The following is a 13754-nucleotide window of genomic DNA, read 5'->3' as shown; positions in this document are numbered from 1 at the left end:
GCAGTGGCATTGGCATCCAGCTGACGGACATCTGCCTCCAGCGCCTCGGTCTCCTCTCGAGGATGCTGCTTGGGGCTGCACGGCGTCTTGGTTCAGAGAAATCAGGGTGGCCTTGGGTTTTTTCAGCCCGCTCGCTGTTTCTCACGTCGGCTGCCTCCGCTCCGAAGCCCCACGGCTGGTTCTCAGGCATAAATCTGATAGAGGTGTGATAGCAGGGCAAGGTTGGCTTCATCCTCTCTCTGGAGGGAATGGCTCGGGCTGGAGAGCGCAACTGCAGGCTCTCAAAATATATCCGATGGTGACATTTAACTTGGTTGTGCTTTGATTTTGTTGCCGGGGAAGCATCTCTGCTCATTTTCTGGTTAGTAAATATAGAGAAGTGTGGCAGAGCTGCGGCAGTCGCAGCCTTCTTCGTTTCCCACGTCCTTTGCAAGCTCTTACACCCGAAGTTTCCGGCTTTGCTGGTGTTTTTGGGGAGCAGACTCTGCATGACCAGCCTGGGACATCTGAAGGAGGCCCCGTGTAGGGGAACCACTGAGCCTTCGCCTTCTGAAAACGGCAAATTTGGGTTGTTACCAGAGGGAGGCGAGGTGTAATTTGGGGTTGGGGCAGGTGCTGAGAGCGGTGTGAGTAGGTGGTGGTGTGCCACCCGGCTGGGTGGCCTTCGCAGGACAGCCCTCTCAGTTCAGAGGAGCTCAATGCCCTCATATACCTAACAAACAGAGGGGAAAAAAAAGGGCCTTTTTTTTCTAATCTGCTTTTCTCCAGAGCAGGTGTCTGTGTCAGGCATCCTGTGCTGGGTTAGTGGTCCTGCTGCCACCAGGGATACTGTGATGCTCTTAGCAAGCATGGCAGCAGGGAGTGGGGAGGCTTGAACATCTTCAGGAGCATCTCATAGAATCATAGAATGGTTAGAGTTGGAAGGGGCCTTAAAGATCATCAAGTTCCAACCCCCTACCGTGGGCAGGGACACCTCCACTAGAGCAGGTTGCTCAAAGCCCCATCCAGCCTGGTCTTGAACGCTTCCAGGGATGGGGCATCCACAGCTTCCCTGGGCAACCTGGGCTAGTGTCTCACCACCCTCACAGTAAAGAATTTCGTCCTAATATCTAATCTAAATCTCCCCTCTTCCAATTTAAAACCGTTACCCCTTGTCCTGTCACTACATCTCCTGACAAAGAGTCCCTCTCCGGCTCTCCTGGAGGCTCCCTTCAGATATTGGAAGGCTGCTATGAGGTCTCCCCGGAGCCTTCTCTTCTCCAGGCTGAACAACCCCAGCTCTCTCAGCCTGTCTCCATAGGGGAGGTGCTCCAGCCCTCTGATCATCTTCGTGGCCCTCCGCTGGACCCGCTCCAACAGGTCCATGTCCTTCCTGTGTTGATGACTCCAAAGCTGGACACAGTACTCCAGGTGGGGTCTCACGAGCACAGAGTAGAGGGGTAGAATCACCTCCCGCGACCTGCTGGCCACACTTCTCTTGATGCAGCCCAGGATGGGGTTGGCTTTCTGGGCTGCCAGCATGCACTGCCAGCTCATGTTGAGCTTCTCATCCACGAGCACTCCAAGCCGACGTTCTCACCAAGTTGGCATCTGGCTTCCCAAAACAGCTCTGTCACCTCGGCGTCCCTTCCATCCTGGCAGAAATCCCTTCATCTAGTGCCGGCGTGAACCGGGCAGGGCTTTGGTTCGGTTACAGCCCAAGCCTCGCGCCTCTGGACCATCGCCCTCCGAGAAGGTGATTCCCAGGCTCAGCCGGGAGAGCCCAGTCCAACACCCAACATGCTCCGCCCGAGAGGAGCGATGGAGGCGGAAGGTGGTGTTATTCCTGTTTCTCTTCAGAGGGACCTACTAATTAGTTTTCTGCTTTGAAGTGCTCAGCCGAAACTCCTCCATGAGCGAAAACTATTATTATTTAGTTATACCATTTTCCAGAGTCTCTCCTCCATCGCCGGGATGCTCCGATTTGCCACAGCTCCGGCCCTTGAGCAGATTATTTCCCTCCCCGAGGGCATCAGGCGGGATTTCTAAGAGCACCCAAAATTCGCTCTGCGAAGCCGAAGGGGTTTCAAAAGGGAAAAGAAGAGAGCTCAGGGGAGGTCCTGTGGGATTTTGGCCGGCCCAACTTCTGCCCACCAGCCCAGCCCAAGTCGGATGCGGTCGGCGTAGCCGGGATCGCAGCTAGGCGGCCCCTGGATTAATTAATAGCGAGGGCTGGCTTGGCGCCAGGCGGGAGCGGCGCGGGGAAGGGAGCGTTGGACGTTGCGGCGGCGGCTATAAGGGAAATCTGCCACCGAGTGATTTATGGGGCGATTTTTTTCAGGCTCTGGGGGGAAAGAAAAAAAAAAAAAAAAAAAAGGGAGGGATTGCATACGCGGTTGTTTGGAGGAGCTGAAAATGTACTCTGAACAAGGGGATTTTTTTTGTCCCCCAGTTTTTGGTCGCAGCATCCCCCACCCTCACAGTCCTGCCCCGCAGAGGGCACTCGGGGAATGAGAATTTTCCCCTCCAAGCACAGCCGTTGCCCGGCGGGAGGCAGAGAAAAAAGGCAACCCCAACTAGACGATACTCGGAAGATTTTCAGTAAACCTCTCGATTCTACAGAAAATCAGGTAGTGGAGACCTTCCCCTCTGCCTTATCCCTCATGTCTTTCACCAGCTCGTTTATCTCCCCATTTTTTTCGGGTTGTTTGGGGGGGGCAGGGTGGGGGCACCCACGGCCAGGCAGCCGGGGATGCTGCGGATGCTCACGGAGGTGCCGAGTGTGACCCCGGGATTTTTCCAGGCTTGGACTTACCCAGGGCTGGTTTCCAAGAGTGGAGAAGTCTCAGCCAAATTCTGGTTGATGACAGGTCTGGTGCTTTCATAATTGGCAGCCAACGTAGGTGATTACGTTCGGGGCTCCTTTTGAAGATGTATTTACATTGTTGTGTTAACTTTTACATGCCAGGTATAAAGCGGTTACGTGCACGGCCCAGGAACTTTAAAGCCACGAACGTGCCTGTGAAAGCTGTGAGCGAGGGAAGCTGAGATTATATGGAGACTGTTCGACTCAAAAAAGGAAAAAAAAAAATAAAAAAAAATCACCTAAATCTCTGGAAACTTTGGCCTTTAGAAGTAACGCATAAAAATGTCAGTGAAAAATACCTGAGTTGGGCTTTTCCAGTTTTTTTTTTACTTTCTAGGACTTTTCACCCTTGGCTGAAAAGACCTTTGTAAACCGTGCAGGGGAGCTGGCAAAAAAAAACCTGCTGAAATACCTTAAAATTATGTTCTGGACTGTGTACTTAATGGTCAGAGAAGGTACATTAGAAACTCCTTGAATTTAGCTTGAAAATAAGCTAACTGATGACGGCTTACAAATTTCCGGGCAGAACTAAACATGGCATGTGTTTTTCTTTGAAGGATATAAAAAAATTAGCATGAGCTGATGATTTTGCAGAGTGGTTTCTTTTATGCAGAGAAAATTGTTTTCATCCTCATCTTGGCATGGGCTCCTGTCCTGTGTTGCTTTTGTTTCTTGGGCTGCCATGGAAATGTCCCCCTTTCCCCCCAGGCCTCTCCACGCGCCTCTTCACCGGCTCTGTTGCCCATCAGACCCTTTTTTGAACTAATTTAATTAATTAACCCAGTGCAAGTGTTCTTCTGAGTTAATAATCTACTGGGTTAACGAATTAAATCAGCTCATGGAAGGAGGCTGGGGAGCACCAGAGCTCTGCTCCAAGGTAAAGGCTGGAGGTGAAGGAGGAGGAGGAGGAGGAGGAGGAGGAGGAGGAAGAAGAAGGTGGTTCCTCCATGGTGGGTACGGTGGCAGCGAGGGCTCTCTTTGGCTGTCTGCGGTGCTTTCTTTGGTGTTGGTTTTTGCTGGGTGAGTGAACTGAACTGGTCTCTGTGGCTGCACAGCAGCCACATTCAACATGAGGAACGTGCCGGGAACCGTGCTGGGGTTGGAGGAGTTGGGACCCTTTCGCGCCACAGCAACGGTGACACCAGGTTAACTGTAAAATGAAATCACAGTTATTTTATTATTGAGGCATGAGCTGGGCTGAATCTTTATGTGTCTATCAGCAGAGCAAACCAGCAGCCTGGGGAGAGTTTGATGGGGAAGGTCTAGATTGCTGTCCCTATGGGTGACCTCGGTCATCAGCTGGGGAGCTGGTGACAGCTTGTCAGGCTCTCTGTGAACCAGGAAGCAAATTTGTCATGGTCAAAGGTGGGAAATCAAGGGATTCTTAGTTGATTCTGGGCCTTAAGGAAAAGGTCCTAGGGCTCTCCAACCTCCTGCTTGCACCCATCTGCCATGTCCTTGCAGAAGCCTGTTGTCCTGCTGTAACATACAGCTCCTTGCTTCATCGGAGAAACCAAGAAGTGATTAGAAAAACGGACTAAACCGTCCTTGTCCTCATTAGGATTTTCACAGACCTTCGCTGGGGAACAGCATGGAAAACCTTCTGCTGCCTCAGCTCCTCTGTTGTCCCCAGGGCCACCAAGGGACAGCAGCCCAGTCTCCAGTGTTCGTTTGCTGGTGGGCTTGGGATGTTGCCTTAAATATATATGGTGGAGCCAACGTTGGAGCGCTCCCATGGGCTGACAAAGTGGCTGCTGGCCAAGATGGGGCTCACCAATCTCTGCAGCTCCTCCAAGGGTAGGAAGATGCCTTCAAAGTCCCACCCCATTGCTTCCAGTGAGGACAGACAGACAGACGGTGGCCGGTTTGTGGCCCTGTGTCCCCAGAGCATTTGCATGGGAGAGCTCTGTGGTGGTGGGCAATTCTCAGCTTCTCCCTACCCCAACGGGCAGGGTCTCCTGCCGGGGGTTGTTTCGGTGCGGGGGCTCTCAGGGGGCCGCAGTGATGCATTCCAGCTGAAACTTGTAAGGCAGAGGTATTTTAAGTATATTGGCTTAACGAAAATGGTTGTGAGCTTTGCTGGGGCAGATTGACAATTAATTTTTTTTTTTTTTTTTGCAGGGCCATAAAAATTCCATTTCTGCTGTGGAAAGTTTTAACCCCTTCCTTACCCTGGAGCTTGTTTCTAAGGGTATTAATGGGGGATTATTTTAAACTATGGCTCCCCAGTGAACTGTTAAAAGATTTTTGGGAAATGTGCGTGTTCTTTGTGCTGGGCTTTTTAGCTGGACCTTGTTCACAGTGACCTGTGTATGGATATAACCATCCTGCTTCTGTGCTTCTGCGTGCTGGGTAGTATAAGCATGGGCCTGTGCTACAGCAGAGGGGAGAAAAAAGACTGAGCACATACCTAATAGACTAAGGAATAAAATTGAAGAAAGAACCTTGGCCATTAAGAGAGGATGTGACTGAGCTGCATGGGCAGAGGGGCGTTAGGCTGCCCCGAGATGCAGGGGTGTGGGAGGGTGGGAAATGAAAATGGGCTGTGGGCTGAGTCGTGGGGACACTTTTGAATATCCCTCTAAATGGCTTCGGGTGCCCTGATGTGCGTTCGAGTCCCCGTCACGTTTGGAGCATGCAGTGATGTCTTTGTTTTCACGTGTGTGGCCTTCCCTGTGGGCACTCCGTAAATGTGTTCTGCCAAGCCACGAGCGTGGTGTGGGGTTAGGTGGGGAAGGGGGGGGGGGGGGGCTGGCATCACCCGTTTCTCACGGGGAGCTCTGCTTGGGAAAACAACACGGCGTGACTTGTGACTGTTTCCATCAGGAGTCCGTGCAAAAATGGGAATATTCCTCAAAGCACTGCAGCAAACTTCCCTTCTCACCCCCGTTTCCTCACCCAGCAAGATCTTACTTGCAGCCGTGTATTGTGGGGGCCGTTGGACCTGCTGAGAGGAGCTTTGGTGGCTTCAGAAGAGCCGGAGCATGAATCAGAGATACTTTAATCGTGTGTTTTGTGATCTGCCCATGTTTTCCATCCTGCTTTTAAGCGCAACATCAAGCAGTGGGACTGTGCAGCATTTTGTTTTGGAAAAAAGCGTCTTTCTTTTCTCTTTTAATGCACTGCTTTGAACTTTACTGGCATAAAGCGCTGTCAAATCACAAATAATCTAAAACCTCAAGTTATTTTCTTTACCTCCACGCTCCGCAGGGAGCGAAAGCAGCAGCGCTGCTAACGCAACGAGGATTTACAGTATTTGCTCTTTGCATATATTCCCGTACCCAGATTCCTTCTGCCTGAGCCATGCTAGACTCTTTTCCCGTTAAGTTCTGGTTTTGATTCTCCGTCTTGCTTCCTATCTTGTTTTTTTTATCTTAAAACCGTTTGAATTTCCTTTTGAATGTGTGTGCTGTGAGGCATCGCTGCTGCAGCAGAGGAAAGGGCGACTGGGAGGAAGGAGTAAACAAGAGCCAGAGTTTCAGCCCCATCCATCTGATCGATAAAGGTGGCTTTGATGGAGGAGATAGCCCTGACGCCAGCCTCGATGTAGCTGTTAGAAGTTGTAGCTGCCTACAATGATAGTTGTTAAAAATGTGGCGTATACCATGGAGGGAGGCACTGCAGGACCAAAATATTTTTCTTTCTTCTTTTCTTTCTTCAAAAAGAAAAAGCCTGCCTAACAAGCCTGCCTCTGTTCCAGCAGAAAAGACTTGGGGGGGGGGGGGGGAGAAAAAAACAAAAAAAAATGGATTTTCTTGTCTGTGCATAAAGGGCAGCTTGGAAAAAAAAAAAAAAAGGAGGAAAAAAATGGAATATTTATTTAAAAGGCAGAGGACATCATGCTTTTCTGCCGGCCGCCCCTGCTGTCTGCTGAGTGGTAGTGGCTAATAGCTGGAGGCGAAACTAATACTTGGCAGGGGATGAGACACAGCGCAGGCCCCCTTGTATTTAGGGGCTTGCTAAAGTGCTTGCTTTATGTCAGGGCCGCGAGATGAGTTCATCTTTTCAGGATTTGGTTGAGTGTGCTGGGAGATAAAAGAAGGCAAAGGAGCCCACCGCGGCACGGGGAGCGATGGCTGGGGCTGGGGGAGAAAGGGGACCCTGCCCAGAGCTTTCTGGAGGCAGTGGCTTTTCAGATGAGCCTTTTAACCCTCTCCTTTCGGGGTGTTTTATTTGCCTGCGGGCCACGGGCAGGTTGCTTTTGCAGCTGGTGCGTGTCTTTTAAAGCCTTTCCTCTCCCGTGGCCAGGAAAAGTGGGGCAGAAAGGAAACTTTTAGCTGCTTGACGTGCAGTTACCTAAAACTCGTGTCCTGGCCTGTTTGAACGAGCAGAGGACATCTTCAGGAGCGCTTTGAGCTGGCAGAGCTGTCGCTGCCAGGCAGGAGCTGTGACAGGGTGACAGAGACAGGAAGCACATTGGCAGGGGGGTTTCACCCCCTTGAGATGTGTGCGTGCGTGGATGGACTGAAGCTCATGTCATAAATTGCATGGAAATGATTTTAATAAGGCTATTTTAGGTGCATCAAAGGAGATGGTGTGGGAAAAAAACCTTCCCCTGCTTTCAGTGTGTGTGTAGATGGGTGACTTTACCAAAATACTTGCTGGTTCCTGGAAAGTAGGGATGTCACCAGGGATGGTGACACCTACCGTGAGATGTTCTTGTAGAACAGACACTGGTTTCCTCCTGCTTCGCCTTCCCCCATGTAAATTTGCAGTAAACGTTGGGAAACACCTATTTAAATGTTTATTGCTGACTATTCCCCCAATTAATTCAAATGATGGGAAAAGTTGATTTTTGAAGTTATCCCATTCTTAGTCGGTATGGGAAATTCAGGGGCTGAGTGGTAGTTTCTAAAAAATGTAGCAGCAAAACCAACTTACCTGATGGGCATGCAGGGCTTTGGAGAGGTTGGGAGGTTAAACAGATGCAGAGCTCAGTAATTGCTCCCAGCCTCCGGGCCCTGCAGATGAAAAGCTGTGAGCTTGTCTATAGCCCCCCGCACGGCATCACTCGAGTGGGACCATAGCAAAATTCAGGGTTTTTTGAAGAGTTTTGGGAAGGCACTGAGGGCATCTCAACTGTATGATGTCCGAGGAGAAGGATGACTGTGGAAACTGGATGCTGTGGAAGATGGACCTGCAGATGAAATTCAGTTGCTGAGTACATCTTTCTGCTGTTGTGTCATTTATGAACTACATCTTGTTTCACCTCTTAAAAGAAAATCTGGAACTGTTGGCCATAGTGCATTTTAAAGAGCAAAATGGGCTGACCTTCTGCACGGTGGTAGAGCAAGGGCTGTCATCAGAGAAGGTCAAAAGATTTTCGTCCACGCCAAGCTGTTGATTTCAGGGGTTTGTAGAGATGTAGCTAAGGATGGTCTTGCTTCAGCATTCAGTTAGATAAGACTATTTGGGTCAGACTTGTGTTAATGTCATAAACTTGGTTAACATCATTTTTGCAACTGCTGCAGCAATACCGCAAAGAGGTTCTGAAACTTTTTCTCACCTGTTTCATCAAAGTTTCTGTTCTTGGTGGGGATCTTTGTGCATCATGTTGGCACTAGGTTTCTAACCCAGAATTACATTTTAATATTTTCTTCCTCCCCTAAAGCTTCATGTTCACGTGGCTGGTGCTTTGCAAGGCATCATGAGATACTTTGAGAAGAGTCAAGTCCAGTTGTCTTGATGTGCTTGGGTACAACATATTCATCATGCGCTTGCTGATGAAAGCGTTACCCTTTTGGAGCAAGTTGGGTTGTTCGTTTGACTCCTGGTGATCCAGACACAGGAGATGGTCATTTGAGATGGCAAAGGAAATACAGCTATTGGCCAAAGAGTAAGAATGGGGGGAAAACCCTTTGTTTTTGCTAATTTTTGTTGTTAGCAGACTGCAGCATTAGGATGAGCTTATTACAGAGTGACTGAGTGGTTTCCACGGAGGATGGTTCAGAAGCACGGATACACAAAGACCCATCAGTGCCACTGGGACATGGCGGAGTGTCCCACCCCGCCTCGAGAGCTGTGGCTGGTGGACAGGACCTGGCCCTTGGGGGAAAAGAACCCAAGTTTGCCTCATCCAGCTCCAGGATGCTGCCGTTGCTCTGAGCAAGGGTCTTCACCCACTTCCCTGCTGTGCAGAGCCCCTCACTCTGAATTTAAGGGGTGCATCTCACCCAGTTGTGTTCAGCAGGGTATTTCCCATGCCTTTAGGAGGCCCAGGATATCACGACCAGTAATAGGGAGCACAAAGCTGTTGACTTGCAGGGAAACGGTGTTTCTTTTCCCAGTGGGGTTGAACTGTCCGAACTGCTGCAGGCTTTCCTTCCCATTTCTGAGTAAAATGTGCATCAAACCGAAAAGGGGCTGTTGGTGGCCGTGCTGGGTCCTAAAAATTACTTTAAACAGATGATGGGGGAGAAAGGGACCAATCTGGTGTTTTCAGGGTGGTTTAGACCTGTGGTGGGCAAAGGGGTCGGTGCGAGACGACGAGCATTGCCCATGGCAAAGAGCATCCCACTTGCCCAATTACCCCCCCCTCCTTCTCCCGTCTCCCTCCCCTTAAATTTGTATAGTTACAACTCAAGTTAAACTCTAACAAAGCTGCTTAATTCAAAGATTGTTAATGGGGAGGAGAGACCGTTCCCCTCCGGGGTAATTTGAGCCTGAAAAGAAATGGGGCTGTAGGGCTGCGCTTGAAATCCGGTGCGTCAATAGGGTCTCTGAGGCAAAATAATGGCATCACCCCGCGTGCGAGTTAATCGGACATGATGGCATGAAGGCAGAGGGGTCAGCAGGCCGCGGGTGCGTGATATATTGTCAGAGAGCTTAATGCCGGGCACGGAGCAGGGCTGGCTCGAAGCAGAGCTCCTTGCTTGAAATCCCAGTGTGGTTTTCTGTTAAGTGGCGTGGTAGGAGCAGGAACGATGTTCAGCAAGAGGTTAATTCACCTTCTTCGGGGCTCTTTTAGGGCTCAGAGTTCCTATCTTCCTTCTGGAGGCATCATAAATTCTGGAAGCATCGTAAATTAAACAGATTTCTGGCAGTCTCTGTCCCTCCTCTTTCTTGAATGTAATTCCTGGAAAGAAGAGATGTATCTCATTGTTCTGGAGAGAGTTCCAATGGCTTTGTAGGAGGACATGTATAGCTCATAGCAACTACTCCCCCTTGGCATGAAATGCCTCCTCAGATTTCATGTTCCCCGTGGGAACATCAGCATCGCTGTCAAAGAGTATTACATAGCAGAGATAACTGTCAGGTCAGTCATCCAAGCACTTCATGGATATCTCCGATGTTTCAGCTCAACACAAGTTGGCCTTTCAAAATGGGGGGACCCACCAAGCTCAGGGGTGCAGTGTTACAGTACCTGTGCCGGCTCTTGGTGGTAGAAATGCTCATATCTTGAGTACACAGGGTCCTGGCTGCTGGACACAGGATTGAATCTTAAAGTAGAGAGAAAAAGAGGCATTGAGCTCCATGGGAGCTGGTGGGTGGCCCGTTGAGTCACTAGCCTTTGCTTGAGCCTTCTTTCATGGTGGCATTTGACATAAGTGAAGACAAGCTTTGGGTTGGAGATGGGCTTTGGGTTGGAGATGGGCTTTGGGTTGAGTACAGGTTTTGGGTTGAACACAAGTTCAATTCCCACATGAACAAAGCCGATGGGTGGGAAGAGCCATTTGCCTACCCTCCATACCTGTCCTTTCCCAGGTGGTCACAACAAACCCTGACTTCTCCTCTGCTTTCTCCCGTAGATGCCAGTACATCGCCTGATGCCGTGAAGAGGAGCCATTGGTGCAACGTGGCCTATTGGGAGCACCGGACGCGCGTCGGCCGCCTCTACACAGTGTACGAACAGTCTGTCAGTATATTTTATGACCTACCTCAAGGAAACGGCTTCTGCCTCGGACAGCTAAACCTGGAAAACAGGAGCGAGACTGTGAGAAGGACTCGAAGTAAAATCGGCTACGGGATTTTACTTAGCAAAGAACCGGACGGTGTGTGGGCTTACAACCGCAGCGAGCATCCCATCTTCGTAAACTCCCCGACACTGGACATCCCCAACTGTAGGACTTTGATAGTGCGCAAGGTGATGCCGGGCTATTCCATCAAGGTGTTTGACTACGAGAAGTCCTGCCTCTTGCAGCACACGGCCGATCTGGATTACGCAGACGGGCCCTACGACCCGAACAGCGTGCGGATTAGCTTCGCCAAAGGCTGGGGGCCGTGTTACTCGAGACAGTTTATCACGTCGTGTCCTTGTTGGCTGGAGATTTTACTCAGTAACAATCGATAACGGTCAGCCTCTGACGAAAGGAAAAAGAAAGAAAAGACACAGACTATCCCAAATATCATCTACCTAGATTTAATATAAAGTTTTATATATTATATGAAAATATATATTATACTTGTAATTATGGAGTCATTTTTACAATGTAATTATTTATGTATGGTGCAATGTGTATATGGACAAAAAACAGAAAATGCACTTTGGCTTATATAATTCTTTCAATACAGATTTTTTTAAAAAAGAAAAATTATACAGCAAAAATAGGAGAAAGCCCTAATTTTGATGTATGGTTTTTTGAAATATTATTAATACCCAGACAAAAAGCTAATACCAGTCACTCATTGATAATAAAGTATTCGCATTATAGGGGGGGGATTTAATTGTCTTTTCTTTTTTCCCCCCCCTGACTGAAGTCTGCAGCAGTGTCTGCTCAGGCGCTCTGCAGTCGGGGGGGGGTTCCAGAGGGGTGACCACTGTCTCCCATCTCAGCCAGGACCCTTAGAAAAAAAGTAAATGAGTTGCTGGAAGGCTACAGTTGTGTCTCCAAGAAGAGGGTAAATGAGGACAATTTGAGAGCTGGGGAGCAAACGGAGAAGGTGTGAGAAAAATCTCCCATCGGTATTCTTGCTCAGGGCTCTGTGATCTCTCTGGTAACACAAAACATGGTGGGGACATCCTGAACATGAGCGTGCGTGTTCACGTTTCTACAAATTGATGGGTACCAGTGCAAATTGATGGGTGTTAGTGCTGGTGGGAAGTGCAAAATAGACCGTGTGGCCCTAAAAGCTGCCCAGTGGGACCGGTTTGCATTAGCAGCCTTGCACAGGGATTTTCCCCTCTGAGTCTGGTACCTCCCAGACGTGTTTAATGGTTGAGAAACAAACGGTGGTTTTTGACAACTCATGGCTGGCTGGATCCTCAGTTGGAGACACCATAATGTCTCCATGAATTGCGGGAGCCTCTCCAGTAACTTCAAGGCGGAGGTGAGCTGCGTGAGTTGTGTTCACATTTGTCCCGTAGCTCTCCCAGTCTGTCATCCAGGCAATAAACTGAGAGAGAATTGTTTGGGAAGGATATATTTGCTCTCAGGAGCAGCTGCAGCCAGAAGAAGTCCTGGTAAAATGAGCTTGTCCCAGCTGATTTACTCTTTTTGGAAATCCTGGATAAAAATCAGGCCCTTTGCTGACTTCCACGTGAGCTTCGTTGCTGTCAGCACTGGAGCACCCACACGCTTGCAGGGGCAGGTTGGACGTTGTCTGGCCTCGCTTGGTTAATGAAGTTATTTATTGCCGGTGACGAGTGTTGCCAAGTCCTAGAGTTGCGTTACAAATCCCTGTACATTCGATTTTCGTAAAGTCCCAGCCTCTGGAGTCCGGTGGCTGCAGAAGCACCTCGGCTTTCAGTGTTTCAGAGGATGTTTGTGTAGACCTTGTATTTTCAGAGAAAAACATGCAACGAGACCTCTTCAGTGGCTCAAAAGTGGGAGAGAGAGTAAAATAGAACATAAATTTCCCGTTAAAAAAGCCCTCTAGGGTCATGCATTTTGGCAACTGGAGTTGGTGTTTCTGCAGGAGCCAGGAGCGAGGATGGGGACAGTGGGGACCCCATCCCACCGGGGAAACGCACAGACCTGGGGTGGACATCGGGGAGAGACACAAGCAGGGAATGTCACAATGACGTTTCCGCAGTCGTTTTTCAAATTATAACCATACTTGATATTTAATTGGGACCACATTGGTTGAGTTCATGCAGCATCAGTATTAATACTTGACATAATTAATTTTTGTTTTTGTTATAGCCATTGTTGTCAGAGAACAGTGTCAAAACATGTCACTATCGTTTAAAGCCAGCTTTCAAGAGCTTTGCAGGTTTTTTTATCCCCTTTGGCTTAGATTTGGTGTGTCCTGCCATAGCAGCTACCTCACTCACTCTATCACTTTCACGCAGCCGGTCAAGAGGCCATTTTTATGTTTTGAGGTTTTTTTTAAAGAGATTTTAACTGGGACGAAGCAGCCCAAAGCTGAGTTGCTTCTCCCTGCTTCCTTTTCTCCTCTTTCCTGGCATTTCCCACCACCACCCAGAAGGTTTGGCATTCGCGTCCCGAGCCGGTTGCTGCCTTCCTCCCTGTCCTCCTCCTCGCCTGCACGCACAGATGCAGCAGTGCCATGATTTGCCACTTCCTACCAGCTTCTTCTGTATTTTGGACAAGACAGCACCGAGGATGGACATTATTATTTGCTTTTATAGCTTTTATACCATCTGCAAAAGGCCTCATCCCAGTGCCTGCAGAAGCTGTGGGTTTTCCCTGACTTAACTCTCACATTTGCAGCGTGGCCGGGCTGGTCGGGCATCTTTCAGCTCCATTCCAGGTTTGCATCAGCAAAAGGATTTTTTTTTTTTGTGGGTTGAAATTTGAGTGTTAGCTTTGGGATTTCCCTTGTGCAATCCACTGATTGTGCTTAATTTTTCCTTTTTTTTTTTTTTAACTACTCATGCACTTCCCCAGGAATAAATCTGGAGTTTTATTTTGGTTGACAGCAAGGCTTTAAAGAGAATAAAAAAGGATTTTATGGTGAGGCAATGAAATAAGTCATCAAGTAGTCTTTTCTGCCCCATTTCTTCCCT

At 49.0% G+C, this 13754-nt stretch overlaps 1 protein-coding gene across 2 annotated transcripts in view; it reads left to right on the top strand.

Moving 5' to 3' along the window:
• The window catches only part of SMAD6 (SMAD family member 6), a 45185-nt gene extending 34029 nt beyond the window's left edge, over positions 1-11156 (top strand). For both annotated transcript variants that reach the window (XM_074155784.1, XM_074155783.1), the window contains one exon: positions 10594-11156. In XM_074155784.1, the coding sequence (XP_074011885.1) occupies positions 10594-11135 (542 nt within the window). In that variant the 3' untranslated portion in view covers positions 11136-11156. The remainder of the gene's footprint in view (positions 1-10593) is intronic.
• The last annotated feature ends 2598 nt before the right edge of the window (positions 11157-13754 follow it).

This window comes from Numenius arquata, chromosome 11, assembly GCF_964106895.1.
Source record: "Numenius arquata chromosome 11, bNumArq3.hap1.1, whole genome shotgun sequence".
Taxonomy (NCBI): domain Eukaryota; kingdom Metazoa; phylum Chordata; class Aves; order Charadriiformes; family Scolopacidae; genus Numenius; species Numenius arquata.
Note: the sequence above shows the minus strand (reverse complement) of the source record. Positions and strands in the feature narration are given on the sequence as shown.